Raw genomic sequence first — 19727 nt, 5'->3', positions numbered from 1 at the left:
TAATCAATGCTTTGCGCCATCTCGTGTAATAATTAATCTTTTCACTTCTTTCTTGGAAAAGAGTGAATCAAGAGTTAAAATTGCAAATATGGCGCGTCTGTAAAAATGTGTAAGAGTTTAAAATTAATTTTACCTCAACATATGTTTTCTCTGTATCAACCAATTCTTTTATAACTTTCCTTAATTTTTCAGCATCTGAAAGAGGTGGTCGCTTTACATAACCTTGGTTATCTGATTCATCGATACTTCGCTGTTGAGAGCCTTGTCCACTCGAAGAGAGGCTGATGGAATTGCTTGCCATTGGTTTATGATATTGTAATTGACTGGTATGTATATGTTGGGTTACTGGTTTATTTGATGTTACATATTGCGGTGGATAAACAGCTACAGGTCCTCCTGTATTGGTGTCAATATTGGCTGAACCCTTGGATCCACTGGTGATACCTCCAGTAGCACCACCAAGTGAATGATTTACTCCTCCGACAGCACCACCAGTGGCACGACATAATTCAGAGGTAACATGTTCAGCACTTTTGAGCAAAGTCTCAGCAATCTGTTCTCCAGTTACCTGGAGAGGAAGGCAAGTGTTCAATGGAGGTGCTATGGTTGTCAAAGTGGTTAATGAAGTTGGCCCACCTCCTGTACCACTTCCACCAGCCATTGTTACTCCAGTTGCTGATGTTCCTGAAAATTGGCACGCTCCTTGTAAACTGGAAGAGGGTATTGATCCACTTCGACTTCTCTCTTGAACCCAAAGTGGTGAAGGTACTATTAATTTACCAATCATCTCATCACTAATATGACCGTCAGAGGGTGGCGGAGGACAAACTAATGATTCTATAAAATCATCCGTGGACCTAATTGCAGATCCAGGATCGGGAGGATCAGTGCGACATGAACGTAACATCATGCAAAGTGATAATTCTTCTTGGAGAACTGATTCAATGTACATCATATCAAGATCTGAAACAATAGCACCATTGATGACCATTATTTCATCTCCTTTTTTAAGGCCTTGATTACCTGCTAAACTATTCTCTTCTACTCTTGAAACAAAGACACACAATTCATCTTGATTATGAGATTCAACAGTACTCTCGACCAGTTCAGCTTCAACCGAGAAACCAAAGAGTTGATCTAAGGAATGTCGAGAAAGCTCAACTTGATACAAAACTTTTGCTGCAACTTCCATCACTTCGAAAGGAGGTAAATGATCAACAACTTCGTGACGTAAGGGAATATAATAGTCACCATTGAGACGTTTACATTTGATGAAATAGTCATTTGGTGACATTTGTTTTTCAGTAAATACAAGCCAAAGTAAATCTTCAACTGTCTCAGTTCCGCGAACGTGAATAGTGTGGATAGAATCATCTGGAGGTAAAATCATTTGAACTAATTTATCTGATGGAAGTTCAGCTGACCGGGAAAGTCCAGCACTTGTGGAGGCTATCTTTGAACCAGAAGAGTGACGAGAAAGTGATCGAGTTGAGGCTGACATATTTGTACCAGAGGTTGAAGCCATAGTTGAGGGTCCACGGCGACGTGTTGATCCTCTGACGGAGATTATATTTTTCAAGGTTGATGGTGATCGGGCACAAAGGTACGCATGGAAAGAAGAAACAGTGAAAACACCTAACCGATTGAGTGTTGATTTAGTTGGTTTGGAAACATGAGCAAGCAAAGTTTTAGGATTTGGTAATTCAGATCCCTGAATTGAGGACATATAACAGCGAAGACGAAATTGTTCACAATGGTATAATTCAAGAGTTTCATCATATGATCTTATGGAATCAGTCAACTGTTTTCGTGAATCTGGATCAGCAACAACAGTTAATTGTAACTCGGCCATGTGTTTAAGTTTACCCTCAGATTCAATAGCACGTTCAATTCGATGTGTTTCTTCTTGAAGTAAATGAAGTGTTCCTGTTTTACCACGATGTCGTGCAAATGCGGACCCGCAGGCATTGTGAATAGCTCCAATCCAATTATCTAATTCCATTTGGCATGGTGCTTGAAATAGGTAAGCATCGCCAAATGCTGTTGACAGGCAAAAAACAAAATCACGTTTCGGATGTTCGGGAATGGGTTGCATGATGGCACCATCAATTATTATCAAATGTCGTGGTTTCGATTCAATGGCTCGACCATCACGAGAGTCACAAGGATAAAACAAAATTGTTGTACCCTTCAAGCAAACCCAATATCCTTTCCAACCTCTTTTACGAGCCAGTTCAACTTGATGGCGTTTACGTAGAAGCCATTTCTTAACCGATAAGAAACCAGCTTTACGAACAGCTCCTGTACATTGGAATGCTGCTGCTGCAGCTCCACTTTTAGCTCGATAAGGAGAGTTACGTAGCTCACCATCGTCATCGTCCGAGATTGCTGTGGTTAGAGAAAGTCTCTCATCATCAGACATCTGAAAAAAGATAAGAGTTGAAATTAGATTCCATCATTAACATATAACACTAATATGTAGTTTTCTTGATTAGGTTTCATTTTAATCGCTATACCTTATTTAAAAAACTAAGTTCACAATCATCGACCCGATGTCCCTCGGTGTGTCGATGAAAGTATTGAGGTGAACCTCTCTCTGCATATAAACGCCAATCAAATAAAATACCAGGACAAAGTCTGGTTAAAGTATCAATTGCCATAACCATGATTATTTTTTTACAAAATCACAAAAGTTTTAACCAAATAATCTCAAGATAACTAGTTTGTTGTTATCATAATATCATTTTAATTAAATACGTATTATAAAATAATACGGTTCTCTTCAATACCAAGTAATATGTATCAATCAGAATAGCATTTGAAATTATTTCTCGTCTCAACAAGAACTGGATTTACTTTTAAGATTACGGATGGATATGAATTGCAGATGTAACAGTTGAATTGGAGAGTAAAATTAAAATTAATTTGTTCACAGGGACTGGCAGGGATTTAATCAACTGTTTTAAATTGGTCACTGGTTAATTGTATTGGTAAAAAATTGAACGGAAATAAATAGTTTGCTGGTAAAGGCGTCTGTTGCTGTGTTTGATTAGTTATGGAAGTAATTTATCACAATTCAAATTAAACTTGAGTTAAACTTGCAAGTAAATGATTTTTCCTTTTCTTATTTCTTTCAGCTGGCAGTAAAATATCATCACACACAGTATCATTTGGAATCGTTTGAATGAAATATCAAAAGTTAAGCTGCTATCAACAAATATGGAGACCGAATGTGTATATCAATAGATGATTACGGATTATGGCGATGATGATAATGATGGATACAGAGTTGACCTAGTCTATCATGAATCGGTTAACCTGCTGATTAACTTGTTAAAAGGAATGCATTGGATTCTGTGAGACACATTTCTTGAATAATAATAATTGTATTTGATTCGATGAACATGATTAACACGAATAACACAAAGTTAAATGATCAACAAAGAAGAGGGCCAAACATAATGATAATATTATCACAGTAAATAGTAAGTCAGAAGAAAGAAAGAAATGAACCAAGATGAAATGAAATCAGGTAAAAGATGATGAAGACGATGAGATAGAAACTGAAAATGAAGATTGATGGTAAAAGGGAAAAAGATTAATCAACTAAGAATAAATATAATTTAATAAATATAAATACATTACAAGATATGTATTTATATCAGTCTGTACACTTGGTTCATCATTTGTGTTGTTTTGATGTTTCTTTTTTATTTCAACGACTGTAGCTTCTTGTTTAGGTTAAATCATCACTACACCTATTCTCTGGTCCTTTCATGTTACCAGAAAGATGAAGAAGGAAAGGCTGATATTGGGCTGAGGAAGAAAAGAAAGGCAAAATGATGGCTCAAAATATGGCGAGATCAACTCTTTCTTCTCTGTCTATGTTTCTCTCCATGGAAGGAAAGTGAAAAAAGTAGACATCAAATGGAAACTGAGAATGAGCAGGAATCTCCAGGCTTTTGTCACAGCGCAAGGAATCAACGAACAAAATAATGTAAATCGATAAAAAGGCGAAAGGCATCAGAGTCAGGTTATCATTACTGGTAGCTCTGGTTGAAAAACAAAGATGAGCAAAAAGAGATGAAGATAAACAAAGGTCTGGCGATGAAGTTGAAAAAATTACATGATTGAAAGTAAATGTATGATTCTGAATCAAGAAATGATCTCAGAACAATTACTTGAATTGAAATTTTTGTACTTTTCCATTGGATACCTTTACGGCCAACTTTTGCTTCTTTTCAAATATTCATTCCATTGAAATTGGTTAAATCTGAGATTTTCATTTTTGCTACCAATGAATGTTTCATTTGATGGAGATTCAATATTTATATCAACAATTCTTAAACTTGTCAGACTTTTTGTCTATTTATTTATCCTATTTAGGTCAAATTGGACTCATGCTGTTTCGTCTGAACTGATATCTAACGTATCTTGGTTCACATCACCATTGAACTTTTATCGGATTAATTCTACATGGAATTAAACTTTGAAGATAAGTCTAAAGATGATTGAAAAGGAAGGAGAAGAAAGCAATGGAAAGGTTAATCAGAATAAAGGTAAAGTGAAAATGAATAAAAGATTTGTTTGAATACTCATGATTCAGAGTAAACATTTGTCTATTGCAACGTAAACATCTAGAAACGTTGGGATGATAATGATGATGAAGATAATTAAGTTTGATTTTGCGTACTTTTCAACTGGTTTCAATGTTATTATTTCATATTATCAGATGTTCATCATTGCTATTAGTAGTATTATTATTAACCGGTAAAAAATTATCATTTAACTAGTCCGTCTTGTATTTGATGGTTAAGATTGCTGCTCAACTAGATTGTGTGTTCATTAAAATGATATTTTATTGAGTTATTAGTTGCTACTTTAATTGTATATTATAATTGATTGTGAAAACGTTATTTGATGAAAAGTGGAACAATGGATAAAATAATAATTAGATTGATGAGAGCCTATTCACTATACTCTGTCATTTTCAATGAAAAGTTGAGTTAAATACTAATGATAATGTTAATGATAATGATGCTACTCTATGAAACTTATCAGCTTCTTTTTTCATATACATTTTTTCATCTTCAACTCTAGTGATCATCATTATTATTTTTGTCATTGATTCTCAGAGAGTTAATTAAATTAAGCTCAAACTTGGTCATTGGATAACATCAACATTGTTGAAAAAAGTCAACTTTTGAAGGCTGTAACACACAAAAACTTCAAGTATGAAACAAGATCAATGAAATGAATTAACTAATGGTTGAATGATTATTGGTTATTTTATGAGCAAATTGTGCTAAATTAAACAAAAATTGTAGCATGAAAATGTTTACATGGATGAAAATGATTAAAACATAAGCTAATGCATTTTTCAGATATTTTACTTCTACGATTTACTTGGAAACTCCAGTTTGAAAAACTATCAATATTTTTACAGAAATTACAAAAGATATTGATAATATTTCGCTCAACCAATCCCTGGATTTTAAACCAATGCATTTTGACCCGGATGTAGGAATAAATGATAGATGAGAATATTATTTTCGAAAGTAGAAATATGATATTTTTCCCTGAGATTACATGTCCAAAGAAGAGTTTCATAAGGTCGAGTTTTGCTTTAAGATCAACAAACATACTTTTCTTGAGAAAAATTTAGACATTAAAATATAGAGCTTAATGGTTGAAATTGCTTGCTAAAATTTTGTGCACTAACCCTTGAGGATGCATTTGGGTAAATGACTGAGCATATGTTTGAAAAAATATCTTCATTTATTTACCATTGAACTCCAGTAATCAAAAATCGTTGGAGTTTATTAAACATATTAAGCTTAAAGACAGGATTGGAAGGATAAGAATTATCAATTCATGATCGAGACAGAGAAATATTATCATTTCTTAAGGCTTGGTCTCAACTCTTGAGCTATAAAATTGAGAAAAAATTAACTTGCGATTTTAGTATCGTTTTTCATCAATAGAGGACGCCAGCTACAGTTAACTCCCAGTCAACCCTCGATATTATCATTTGGTAAAACGATATGCTTGAGATTCTGGTTGAAACTTCACCAAGCAAACTCATATTGTGAAGCCATATCCATGCACACACACAAATACAGACACTTTTAACCTCTAAATAACCTTGAAAAGGACAAGCAAAAATCAGTAGCTAACATAAAGTTGAATATAATCATTGAAATGGTAACATAATTGTTATTAATTGTTATGAAAATAACAAATGAAGTGAAGAATAGAAAAAAATATTCAGTCTCAAGATGAAATGAACAAATCTGCAAATGATAAGCAAATAAATGCAAGATAAAAAAGTTATCCCATTAATATTGGCATTATCAGGCATTTCATACAAATGTCACTATTATCAACCGGAAAAGGGAAATGAAAACAACAAGTTAAGTCAACAAGGTAACTTCCTTATCTTGATCCAAGTCACCTTTAACCCCTTAACCAACTGCAATCTACAAACCATGATATAATAATATTGTAAAATGCAAATGATATCAATAAATAAATGATGAGATAAATAATGAAAGGTGAAAAAATGAGATTGAACATGAAAACAAAAAATGGACTAAAAATGAAACAAATTTCCCTATTTGATACTCAAAGTAATAAGAGTTTAATGGAGCACAAATTGTTGAATAATGATAAATCAGTAATCAATTTCAATAACTGAATAGTAATCATGAACTTTGTTTGCTGAAACTTTAATTTAAACTTGTTTGCCCAACTGAGAGCGAGAAAAAAAAGTTTCCCTTCATCATCATCATCTTGTCCTCCTTTCAATCTGATTGTGTGATATATTTAATGGTACCTTTTGAACACATGAAACTCTTACTGCAAAAATAGAGAAGAAAGAGAAAGTTCTGAATCATTGGTCCAACTCAGTCTTTTCATGATTCTCTCTCCTTTTTCCCTTTGCTTGTTGTTGTTTCTGTTTAACTTTCTTACTTTTATTGAAACTTAACATTCAGTATGAAAACATGAATCTTGAATTTATTTTCACTTCTTTCAACAAGATTTTCTTTTCAATAAAAAAACTAAAGCTAACAGATAAATTCCAACATTATCATAATTCTTTTTATTATTAAACAGATCAAAACTATTACGATTCTTCAATTGTTGACCCCATTAAATGATAACATTTCAATTCTCAACAGAGATCACTTTGTTGAGTGTTATTCAATTTTATTCATCAATTGACTTTCAACCAAAATCTACATTTGATTAACAAATTCTCATTCTGTTATCATCCAAAAATTGGGAAAAAAATCTCATCGATTTTCAATTGTTATTTTTCTCAACTGCAATCAACTCAAATTTTCTTAATTTTACAGTTCTGCTAACTTTATCATTACCATTTGCAGGTTATCAAATCAATTCACTTCCATGAAAAGTGACCATTTTTCAATTGATTCATGAAGATATTTGATAAGTGGTTAAATATGAAAAGTTATCATCAGTTATTGGAGTCAAAAAGTGAATAGATTTAAATTTTTGTCTTGTTAGGATTAAAAGATGAATCAAAGTGAATCCAAATTGATGTTAAATCTGTTATTAACTTAGCAAGATTGAAGAGCAGGAACTTTGAGAGTTGAACTTTATCTATTGAAAGTAATAGGATTATGTGACAAAGCAGAAGTAAATGGCAAATTGAAACCTTTTCAGGCAAAATGAATGAAAACTAATATTAAACGAAATATTAAACGTTTGTCAAAAGATTGATCAAAAGATTGATCACAAATCAAGTAATTGAGATTTATCATTACTTATTTAAAGCACAAAATTGAAAGTGAATTTCAACTTTTGTCAATTGATGTTTCAATAACTTTTACATGATAAAAAAGCGAAACAATGTTTCTACTATCAGGATTAAGAGTATTAATGGGATAAATCTGTTGAAATAATTATCATTAATTTCATGGTGAATAACGAGTGAACAAATTATTTTACAAGCAACCAATTTGATGAATTGATGGGCAAACAGATTAAATTGTTGCAAAACAAGTGATAAAGCATTATCTACCTTCAGACAACAGGGAGTAAAAAGTTATCAAAATGATGATAATAGCCACGTGAGGAGGAAACGTGAAAAAATTGTAAGCATTTTGTTGGTGGAAACATTTTATTGGTTAAATTATGTTTCAAATGAACAGCATATTTTACTATTAACCATTAATATGATCCAGGAAAGGCATTTTATGATAATAATATCTTTTTGACTTGGCAATGTAAAAAATAAGGGAAAACATGAGTAACTCAATCACTCATGGAGTAACTAAATTGTTTATTACTACTTTTGAGGCAGAGATAAAATATTAGTTTAACATTTATCATGAAACATTATAAGTATACTTATGAGATAACTTTGAGTTTGTGTTGAATGTTTGGACTTTAGGTTAATTTTGGTACAATAGTTGGATGAGTTACCGATGGTAATAATAATTGTAATCATTGTAAGGAAAGCAATTGAGAATCATCAATCTGGTTTCTCCATCTGACACAGATTTTCAAGCCTCTCATGAGACTAGCTTTTTGAATTTGGAGACCAAGTGTTTCCAGACTCACATTTCCTACTAACATTTTTTATCGTTTTTTATTGCGATTTTTTCAGTTCAATCTCATAATCATTATCTTCACCATCTCTTCATGTGTTCATTTTTTTAGTTTCATTTGATAAGTTGACGAAAAGATTCAATCGATATCGACGAAAATCGTTTTAATGTCTTTTTTGTCTCAACTTGTCCATCAAAAATAATTACAATCATTTCAAGTGAAACCATTTCTTTTGATTTACAATTAGTTTTTGTAATAAGTTTTTCTTCATTCATCATTCATAATTTCAACTGCAATGGTTAAGAAACTTTAATGGGAAAGGATTCAGCAGTAGATGAGGAAAGAAGGAAAGAGTTTCTGAATTTTGTTTGCCTTCCATGGTTGGGTGAAATAGTTTAGTAAATTAATTAAAAATGTAAAAAAGTGTTATAATTTCAAGTTGTACATCTTTTGTTTTGATACCTTTTTACTGTTAAAATGAAATTTCATTTCAATGGAGAATCCTATTTTTTATTGTTCTCAATTTTCATCCTACTCTAGTTAATAAACATGAAGACATGAGTATAATGACTGGTATGTAAATTGATAAATGTCTAATTAACTGTTCAATCCCAAAGTAAATCAAAAAGTTCTCTGTTATTGTCATTTGATTCTGATTAGCAATTCCCAGTAAGATTAATTGTTAACGGAGTAAAACACGATGCTTGCCATTGCCAGTCAATTTTCATTGAAAAATGGCAAATGTAACACAAGATGCATCATTTCATGAATCTATTTTTATTGAATTTCAGAGTTAACTAAAGATCGAGTTTACAAAAATTTGTTTAACAGGAGTAAATAAAAATCTGCAGTTTGAATCATGAAACTCAAGATTTGAATTGAATCAAAGATTGAAACTACAATTTTGACCAATAAAACTGAAGCTTTAAAAATTAAGTAAAAATTAAATTTCAATTTTATTGCTGTTGATAAAAAATGATATTTTACTACATTTTCAAGACTAAACATTGGAAGCAAATTGCTACAAATTGTTGGAAGTTTCATTTGGAGCAACTTGAAGAGGTGAAAAAGGATTGCGATTGATTGTTGATATTCATTATTTGATTAAATTAGTGAATACGGAAAGATGTCAAGAAGCCTTAGTATTAATGTTATCATCATTGTTTCAACTGTGCAAACACCCAAATTAAGGAAACAAACAAAGGCCAGCAACAATAGCAAATGTACCACATTGAAGCAAGTAAAATAGTTAACATTGCTGTACATAAAGAGCATCTCATCTGATTCATCTCCTGAATTTGTCCCATTCATTTGGACATGCACATTCAAGCGATTCATGGGAAAAACAAAATAAGAAAGAGAGGAAAATACTTTTAATCGATTAGTTTACTCATAATCGATCGTTGAAATAAGATTAAGATTAAGAGGGAAGACAAGATGAGGAGAAGGTTAAGAAGATATTGATTGATGAAGATAACTCATGTACTAATATAAAAATTGTATTGTGCTATTGTCATTAATGTTAATTGTTTATTGACTTGAGATAATAAGCTTGATCTGAAATAAGCCTTTAAACAACTGTTTATTAGCAAATGCTGCTTATAATTTGTTTTACCTTTCATAAATTGAATTAATTGAATGAAACTGTGATTTATTATTGTTCATCAACTTTACAATTTTCATTCTTTCCATGACATTTATCCAATCATTTGATCACAAGTTACTCAAGTTGAAAAAAGGTGCAATTAAAATTCAGATGTCAACATGTTTAGTTAAATTGTTTGGCATAAATTAATGTTTCAATTGCAATTTTCAATCGTCAAAAGACGAATCAAAATATTGATAATTAATTATTGCAGTTAACCGATGAGCAGAAATGTTATCAACTGTGAAAATGAAATAATATTGTTATGCATGATAAACCCAATTATTATCAAATCATTTGACTGAAAACTTTTTTCACGAATATTTAAATTGTTTTATCAAGTTTACAGTTTTCATGACAATTTCAATAGTCAATTACATTTTCAGTTTCTTTGAAAATCAGAAAGGGAAAATTTTGTATCAACTTTGCTTGATGAAATCAAGTGGAAATGACAATAATCTTGTAACTTGAAATGGTTTATCATGGAAACAGATTTTATCTCGAAATTTCGGTTTTCTCATTATCATGATAATGAATGTTGCCACCTGAATTTGGACTTATATGGCTTATTACTTTGTAAAAGTTGAACCATCACTTGTAATAATTGATTGTTACCCTGGCTTAATGTTTATAAAGATTCATGATGATGATTCTCTAGGATTTTTTGTTTCTTTTTTCTTTGCTTCTCAACAAATTAAATTTACTCATAAAAAGTTGTTTCTTTGAGTAGCTTTTCATGGTGAAACAAAGTTAGGTACAAAAAATGTCATCAAACATTCACCAGATCATTTGTTGCTGTTTATTATCATGGTTATTATCATTAGAGTGAAATTATCTATAAATATGGGTCAAATGGTTATCAAGATAACAGGGAGTGATAACTGATTGATATTATCAAGAGTTGCAAAGGATGTGAAAACAGTTTTGATACAAATAACAGAAAGTTATTTGTAAACTTCAAGCAGTTTTCAATAACATGTATAACTATTTATTTATTTTCAACAAATCAATCCAATCCATTAGCCAATCAATTTTTAGGTTCAAATTCATGTGGTAATTATAATTGTTGGAATTGTACCAAACATTAATAGTTAAATAGCTGAGTTACATTTACTATTGCATGAATATTGTCAACAATACTTCTGAGGTTATTGAAAATCTGTAGCTGTTCCAGCATTTAAATTGTTTACATTAATTGTTGTGAGGGATACTTCTAGTTTATTCCCCTTTTGTTGCTTCTTACGCAAACCCCTTCTTTGCTTTTCCCTTCACATCACAATCAGTAATGTCCATTTCCTTTTACTTCTTTCTTTACTTGTATATATATATATATTCTCATACATTAAAAACTAACTAATACAGTTGATTAACTATACCAACCGAGTCTCCACGTCTCTCATGGTAGCAGAGCGTGGTTGTTCATAGGTGTTCACTCTACTTGTCCATTGTGCTTCTACTTAGTTTAAGTTAACCTTTTTATTTGTGGTAATTTGAGATACTTCTCATTATGTCCCATCCAAATTCATTAATACATTTTGAGAAGTTAAGTGACTCTAATTACGAGACATGGGAAGTCGAAATGAGAAGTATCCTCATTCGATCTGACTTATGGTCAGTAGTTAAAAATGAGAAGGTGGCCGATGACAAGACATGGGAGCGTAACAACGAGAAGGCTCTAGCTGAAATAACCTTGGGCCTGAAAGCAGTTAACTATAGGTATATCAAAGGGTGTTCAACTGCTAAGGAAGCTTGGTGTAAATTGGAAACGGCTTTCAAGAAAAAGGGAACTTCGCAGCTGATTCTCATATTTAAGCAGCTTGTTACTCTCCAGCTTCAACCTAATCAACCTATGAATGAATATCTGGCTAAGTTCTTCTCTTATTCGGATCAATTAAGTGAACTCGGGATGGAACTAAGTGATCAACAATTAGCGGTCATCTTGCTAGTGGGGTTGGGTCCTGATTATGACATGTTGGTTGTTGCCCTAACTAGCCAAGAAAAACTACCAGAAGTATCCACCATTAAAACAAAGCTGTTAGAAGAAGAGCAGCGAAGAAAGTGTTCAGACAATGGTGATGGCACTGGGCAAACTGCGTTTTCAATTGACGCTAACAAGAAAGATTCTTCGAAGAGGAAGAAATATAAAAGGAGGATTCGTTGTCATAAGTGCAGAAGGTCAGGACACTATGCTAACGAGTGTAAGACACAGGAGATGAACAAGGATACTTCTCAAACTTGCCTCAGTATAAAGCCTCAAGTCATCAACAGAAACACTTGGATACTCGACAGTGGTGCTACTGTTCATGTTTGCTGCGAGAAAGGATACTTCTCAAATCTGAGAGAGATCAAAAATCAAACTCTTAGTGTTGCTGATGGATATTCGGTTGAGGTACAAGGAATTGGTGATATTGAGCTGAAAATTGGAAAACATTTAATAAAGTTAAAAGATGTATCTTATGCTCCAGCTATCGATAGCAATTATCTGTCAGTGTCATCTATTACCTCTAAAGGTTGTAAGGTGAATTTTCAAAGTTAACTTGCCCAGATAATCAACCAGAAGAACCAAGTCATCATGAACTTCAACAAATGTGGCAAACTGTACACAAGAAGTATTCCTATTATACAAAGGTTGTCCAACATTAAGGATACTTCTCACTTAATGTTACTACATAGAAGGTTTGGTCATCTTAACTTCGATACGATCAAAGGGATGATGGAATCTGGTTGTGTTAAAGGGCTGAAGGAAACAAAAGCTGATTTCAATCAATGTGAATGCTGTTTAAAATGTAAAATCACAAGGTTACCGTTTAGTCGTACAACTTCGAAGACGAGAAGTATCCTTGAGTTGGTACACTCAGATCTTTGTGGTCCTATGAGAATTCCCTCAATTGGTGGTGCTAGATACTTCCTGACTTTTATCGATGATTTTTCAAGAATGATAAAGGTTTATTTCTTGAGATCGAAAACAGAAGTACCTGGATGTTTCAAGAAGTATCATAAAAGCATGGAAAGGGAAACGGGCCTCAAGTTGAAGTGCTTAAGAAGTGACAATGGTAAAGAGTACATCAATCGAGAGTTACTGGATTATTTGGAAGATAACGGGATAAGTCACCAGTTATCAGTACCTTACACTCCTCAACAAAACGGTGTTGCTGAACGAGCAAACAGGACTCTCGAAGAGATGGCAAGATCAATGTTGTCAGATTCAGGACTTGATATTAAATTCTGGGCTGAAGCAGTTAATACCAGTGTTTATATTAGGAACCGTTCAGCATCAAAGTCCATTGAGAACAAAACCCCTTATGAATTTTTCTATGGTACAAGGCCAGAAGTATCCCATTTTCGTGTCTTTGGTTGCAATGTTATTAAATTGCGAAAAAAACCTGGGTTAGATAAATTCAAAGAAAAAGGAGAGAAGATGATTATGGTTGGATACTGTGATGAATCAAAGGCATATAGACTGTTTAATCCTGTAACTAATATGATTGAAAAAAGTCGGGATGTTAGGTTTCTTGAACATGTTATGCCATTTAAAGATGTTGATTATGAGTTAGGAAGTATCTTTCCAGTACTTCCTTCACTTCCAAATCATGAAACAAGTCCAGAAACAGTCGAGCAAACCATAGAACCTGATGATCAAGTACCGGAGTTGGTAACTGAAGAAGAAGAAGAGGTGAATGCAGGATCATCAAGAGAAGTATCCATCACTCAACCAGTTAACCAAGGATCATCAACTAAAAGAAAGTATAATAAGCGACCTTTGCCACCTCCAAGAGAACAGATTCCTAGACTTGCCAAAGATACTTCTCGCTTAGGAATACTTAACTCGAGCTCGTCAAAGAAATCGTCTGATGCAATCATCATTCCAACAACTATCACTGAAGCAATGAATAGTGAATATGCAGCTGATTGGAAGGCTGCGATGGATTCGGAGATGGAATCTTTATTGAAGAATCAGACTTGGAATTTAGTTGAATTACCTCCGAACCGCAAACCAGTATCATGTCGTTGGGTATTTGCTGTCAAATATAATGATGATGGAACTGTTAACAAATTCAAAGCTCGATTGGTTGCTCGAGGTTTCAGCCAGAAATATGGAGTTGACTATAACGAAACGTTTGCTCCAGTTGTTAATGCATCGACGTTGAGATTAGTTTTTGCTATTTGTGCAGAGAAAGGTTATCATCTCCATCAAATGGACGTATCCACTGCATATCTTAATGGCGATTTAGATGAAGAAATATATATGGAACCACCTGAGGGATACTTCCAGGATAGATCCAAAGTTTGTAAACTAAATCGTTCTCTTTATGGATTAAAGCAAAGTGGAAGACAATGGTACAAGACATTCAAAGAAGTCATGATTGAGATGGGATTTGATGCAATGAAAACCGATCAATGTGTTTTCGTGAATCATGGAGATAATACTACATGCATTATCACGGTCTATGTCGATGATTTATTAATAGCGTGTAATGATAAGAAGTATCTCATAGATGTCAAGCAACAGATCACTAAATATTTTGATGTTGTGGATAAAGGTGAAGCTAGAAACTTACTAGGACTTGAGATTAATCAGAAGTATCCTGGTGTAATTTCAGTTTCTCAAACAAAGGCAATTGAAAAGGTACTTGACTCACATGGAATGAGCGATTGCAAAGTTGTGTCTACGCCTTTAATACAGAATATAAAATTCCTTAATACGAAGAATGAGCCTGTTGATGAAATGACTTATCGTAGTTTAATCGGTTCTCTTCAACATATATCTGTATTCACTCGACCTGATCAGTTAACTTGCTCGCTCAATTTAACCAAGATCCACAGCAAGAGCATCTAATCGCAGCAAAGAGGATACTTCGCTATTTAAAAGGAACCATTGATAAAAAGTTAACATACAAAAGGAATAACAAAGCCTTAATTTGTTATGTCGATGCGGATTGGGCAGGTGATCAAAGAGATAGAAAGAGTATCTCAGGATATCTGCATGTATTAGCAGGTGCAGCTATCTCATGGAGATCAACTAAGCAAACTGTAATTGCGCAAAGTTCGGCTGAAGCTGAATATGTGGCCATCGCATCTGGAACTAATGAGACAATAGGCTTGGTCAATTTGATGGATGAAATGAAACTAAATGAATATATTCAACCACCTATTCAAGTTTATAACGATAACACGAGTGCTATTAAATTATCTGAAAACCCGATTAGCAACGGAAGAACAAAGCACATAGATATCAAATTTCATGTTATAAGAGATAGGGTTGAACAAGGGTTGATTAAGATTGATCATGTCAATACTGAAGACATGCCAGCGGACATTTTAACTAAGAGTCTTGGTAGCAATAAACACCGAAAGTTCGCTAGCATGATTGGACTTACAGATTGAGGGGTGGTGTGAGGGATACTTCTAGTTTATTCCCCTTTTGTTGCTTCTTACGCAAACCCCTTCTTTGCTTTTCCCTTCACATCACAATCAGTAATGTCCATTTCCTTTTACTTCTTTCTTTACTTGTATATATATATATATTCTCATACATTAAAAACTAACTAATACAGTTGATTAACTATACCAACCGAGTCTCCACGTCTCTCAATTGTTAACTTTATTTGCCTTCTGAAATCCTGAAGACAATTGAGACAAAGGCAAACATTGAAATAAAGGTGATGATGCAGATGGAGATGGAGATGATAAGATGAAGATTGACATTTACTTAATTATGAAGCTTAATGATGCTGATGAAAAATCAATGAAATACGGAAAATGAGGATTAATGAAAATTCAGAAACAATTGAACAAAATGAATGTGAATCTGCTGTGAATAGTAAGATCAAGATCAACTTTATCTCGATGATCTAAAACTGCTCATAGTTCATTATTCAGATTTTTGGTGAAATTCTCAATGAAATATTATGCTCTACCAAAATTTTTGGATAACCCTTCACTGAAGTTAATGAAACGGACTTGAATATGGACTTTAATTTTTTACCAATCAACTTGAAAATGGAAATTAGTTTATAATTTCAAATGCAAATATGAAATTATCTTGTGAATTGAGATGATGAATGTTTCGATGCTTGGTTTTTTTGACGGTTTTGACTGTAGCATGTGTTTGTGTTCAAATGATGAAACTCGATGTGAATCAATAAATTAAAAGTGTATTTTATCGATCATGAAATGGCTGTTGGAGGTAAAGGACACTAATAATACTGATAATGATGGAGTAAATGGCATTGGAAAGTGAATAGCAGGCGAAGGTGAGAGCAAATAAGCGTATAAAAAGGAAAAGACAAGATTGAAACTGTGTGAACTTGATACAACAAAAAATTCTCAGATTTCTCAGTAAACATGATAGCAAAAGATTACTGAATGATAAATTTCATTCACGCTTTGATGACCCTCTCTTGCCTTTTCATCCTCATCATCATTGTAATCTTTGCCTCTCTTTTTTTTCATTATCTACTGTCAATCTTTCAACACTTTCACCAGTTTCACCACTTTTAATAATAAACAGAATAATTACCATGAAAATCATCATGATATTATTATTAATAAATCTATCTTTTGTCATTCTTTATTTTTACAATTGACTTTTCATTTCTCATCATTATGATTATCAAAAGGTTCATCAGTGTTCATTATAACACTGGTTCGAGTTCATTTTTTATTTTCTCCTCACTTCATTCATAATGATAAGTTGTTTGCTATATCAATAACTCTTTATTAATATAAAGCAAATCATAATCATTGTTATTGCTATTATCACATTTCGATCTGATTGTCCAGAAACACATGGTTTAATGTTTATAATAAGTGATTAATCTAACTGTAAAAGAGGTTCATGATAACATTGATTAATGATCCTGATGCTGAAACGCTTTTTCATCTTTACTCTATTTTGTATGATTAATAAAAAACTATCAAAACAATTAATGCTTCATCTTTAATTTGATAACCACAGTTGCAATTAAGAGTTACATTGTACCTTAATTGTGCTAATGTGACATCGATAGACTCGTCATTTGAGATTGTTTAATTAATCTAAATTTAATTTCGAAAAATTGATAAAAATTAATTTTTACTCTGGTTAACAGTTTATGTTTGGAGATTGATTGAAGCTTGATTTGGTTGCTTTTGTGCATTTGTTTTTGTTTTGTTTTGTGTTTGATGTTTCATGGTTATTGATTAATCACTCAATATCAAATGGAGTTGATGATAAAATGATTTAATCATTATTCAGGCTTAAATCGGGTTACCTTTTAAGTGACTCCATTCACTTGGACACTTGAAAGGTTAAATAAATTTTAAGGTTAAACAATCCTTTTCATGTTAATCGATAACTAATGTTATTTTGATCAGGAAAGATGCAACGATAAAACAAACAAATCGATTGAGATGGAAGACGATTAAACATTCAAGACTTAAGTATCAGTTAATCAGTCAATTTTATACAAGATTGTACTTAATGTTACTGAACAAATCAGGATTCCAAGCAAAATGAGAATCTGAAAACCTTACAAGATTTCATATCAAAATAACTCGAATTTGTCACAATCGTAAAAGTTCGACCTTTTGAGACAAAAGTCCAATAATTTAAATTGGAAGATCGGAAGTAACAATGATTTCTGTTGAATTAAAGGTAATCTTTTGACAAATCAATTCACAGAATTGAATAAATATAATCTTCAAATGAAGTTTAAGTGAAGCAAACATTGGCATTAAAAGGATGAAAATATTCTGAAAGATATTTAATTTTCTCAATAAATGATGTTATGTTAACTCATTTTGTTATTATTTTGATATTTTTCACTCCCAAATATATACTAATAAGCACATTTTTTATCATATTTTTTTCATAAATTTTGTCTCATCTTAAGTTTCATCTTCAGTAAATCATTGTTACTGTCTTTTGGTCTGAAACTTTTCTGAAACTTGTCATTCTTCTGTCTTCAGAATCATATCAATCCCTTTTGTTCAGAACATTTCTTTTTCCTTTCTTTTCATTTCATCCTTTTTTTTGCTTCTAAACAAAAAATTTTTCTGCCTTTTCTTCAAGCATCTTCACAATCAACTTTGAGTTACTTGAAATATTTCACTCATCATCATCATAAACATCATAATTTTCATCCCAGTCATCGTCACTCGACTTTTTTGGTGAAACTTTTTTTCTTGTTTTCATTTTGTAACTTTTCAATTTATGTTTGTTCACTCGAGGTTTTAAGATTTATTTTTCAACATTTTATAAATTTTTATCAATTATAATTAATTGATTGACACAAATTGTCTTAATGACATTGATTCAAATGGATGATTTAGTGGCTCATTGCGAATGGATTCACTGGAAGATTCATTCTTGAAATGTGATTTAGTTAATGCTTTTGTGTTGAAAGTCAGATTGACTTTCAAGAGATTCAATCACAGTTGGAGTAATAAACAAGAAATTAACAAAGAAATGAAAAAATGATCAAAATGACTTTTACTAACTAAAAGTGTTGATTCAATGATTTGCTATTCAATTTATAATCAGATTGTACTGATTATTTAAATGTAACTGTTAATTCAATTGTGATTTAACTGGTTTGATTAATGCAATATTAATAGTGATGTTATCGGGTTATGTTCAACTATTATTGCAACAAAGCTGATAACGACTACAACTTTTATTGATCAAAATAATAACATTGCTGGTTGAAACTGTTTTCATTTTATCACGAATGTTTCAGATATAATCTTAAACATCTTGAACAGTTCATGGGATTCTAAGATTTTCTTTGGACTAACTATTGATCGCCCGTATCTTTGGACCTATGAAAGGCTTGAATCAATCTATAAAATGGTTAAACATACAAAAAAATTTCAACGGAACCCTGAAGTTATCAGAATAATTGGAGTGAAGGACTTGTTTGAACCCAAAAATTTTCTCAATTTCTTTGACCATTCTTGCTACTAATTGTTAAACTAATTGTTGGGGAATATGTAATTTTAATGAGCTTTTGTAATCATTTTAGTAAAGCATAATTAAGGTCATTGGTTTTGAAAAACGATAACAAGAATTTGTAAACTTGCTTTGCCAGTAAACGTCAAAATTAAATTGTAATCTAGATGTGAATAGCGTTTATTGTTATCAGATGAGCTCAAAAATCTGATTCTTTAGCCAAATGATGGTTATGCTTTTGATGTTTGGATCGATGCCAAATGTCTGTATTTATAAACAACGCACAAGGCTTTTTTGGTAACCTTTTTTCACCCAAAGCCGTACTTGACTTCATTTTATCATTGATATCAAAGAATCATCTTTTCATGAGAAAATAAATTTCATTTTGATTTTTGTTGGCATATCAAGCATTTTTGATGATCAAATTATGTCAGTAACAATATATTGAATGATGTGATTTACGATTTACTGATTTATAATATTGAAAATTGTGAATCTGGTTTCAAGCTGGTTCAATGATTTAAGCTAATTTTCAATGAAAGTGCAACAATTTTTTGATCACTGACAATGAAA

General features: G+C 32.1%; 1 protein-coding gene and 1 long non-coding RNA gene across 6 annotated transcripts in view; one reads left to right on the top strand and one right to left on the bottom strand.

The window, feature by feature from the left end:
* Positions 1-19727, bottom strand: part of LOC107366482 (protein still life, isoform SIF type 1-like) — a 28335-nt gene that overhangs the window by 4417 nt on the left and 4191 nt on the right. For all 3 annotated transcript variants that reach the window (XM_015934100.3, XM_015934098.3, XM_015934097.3), the window contains exon 3: positions 134-2422. In XM_015934100.3, the coding sequence (XP_015789586.1) occupies positions 134-2422 (2289 nt within the window). The remainder of the gene's footprint in view (positions 1-133; positions 2423-19727) is intronic.
* Positions 2418-5385, top strand: LOC112539301 (uncharacterized). Of its 3 annotated transcripts, none has more exons than XR_016199126.1 (3): positions 2418-3485; positions 3729-4559; positions 5136-5385. It is a non-coding gene; the product is annotated as an uncharacterized LOC112539301 (long non-coding RNA). The 3 variants fall into 3 exon arrangements; XR_016199125.1 differs by having other exon boundaries at positions 5101-5385; XR_003083013.2 differs by lacking the exon at positions 5136-5385 and having other exon boundaries at positions 3729-4099; positions 4387-5093.

This window comes from Tetranychus urticae, chromosome 2 (genome assembly GCF_039701765.1).
Source record: "Tetranychus urticae isolate SD_2017Ah chromosome 2, NJAU_TeUrti_SD_1.0, whole genome shotgun sequence".
NCBI classification, from domain to species: Eukaryota; Metazoa; Arthropoda; class Arachnida; order Trombidiformes; family Tetranychidae; genus Tetranychus; species Tetranychus urticae.
Note: the sequence above shows the minus strand (reverse complement) of the source record. Positions and strands in the feature narration are given on the sequence as shown.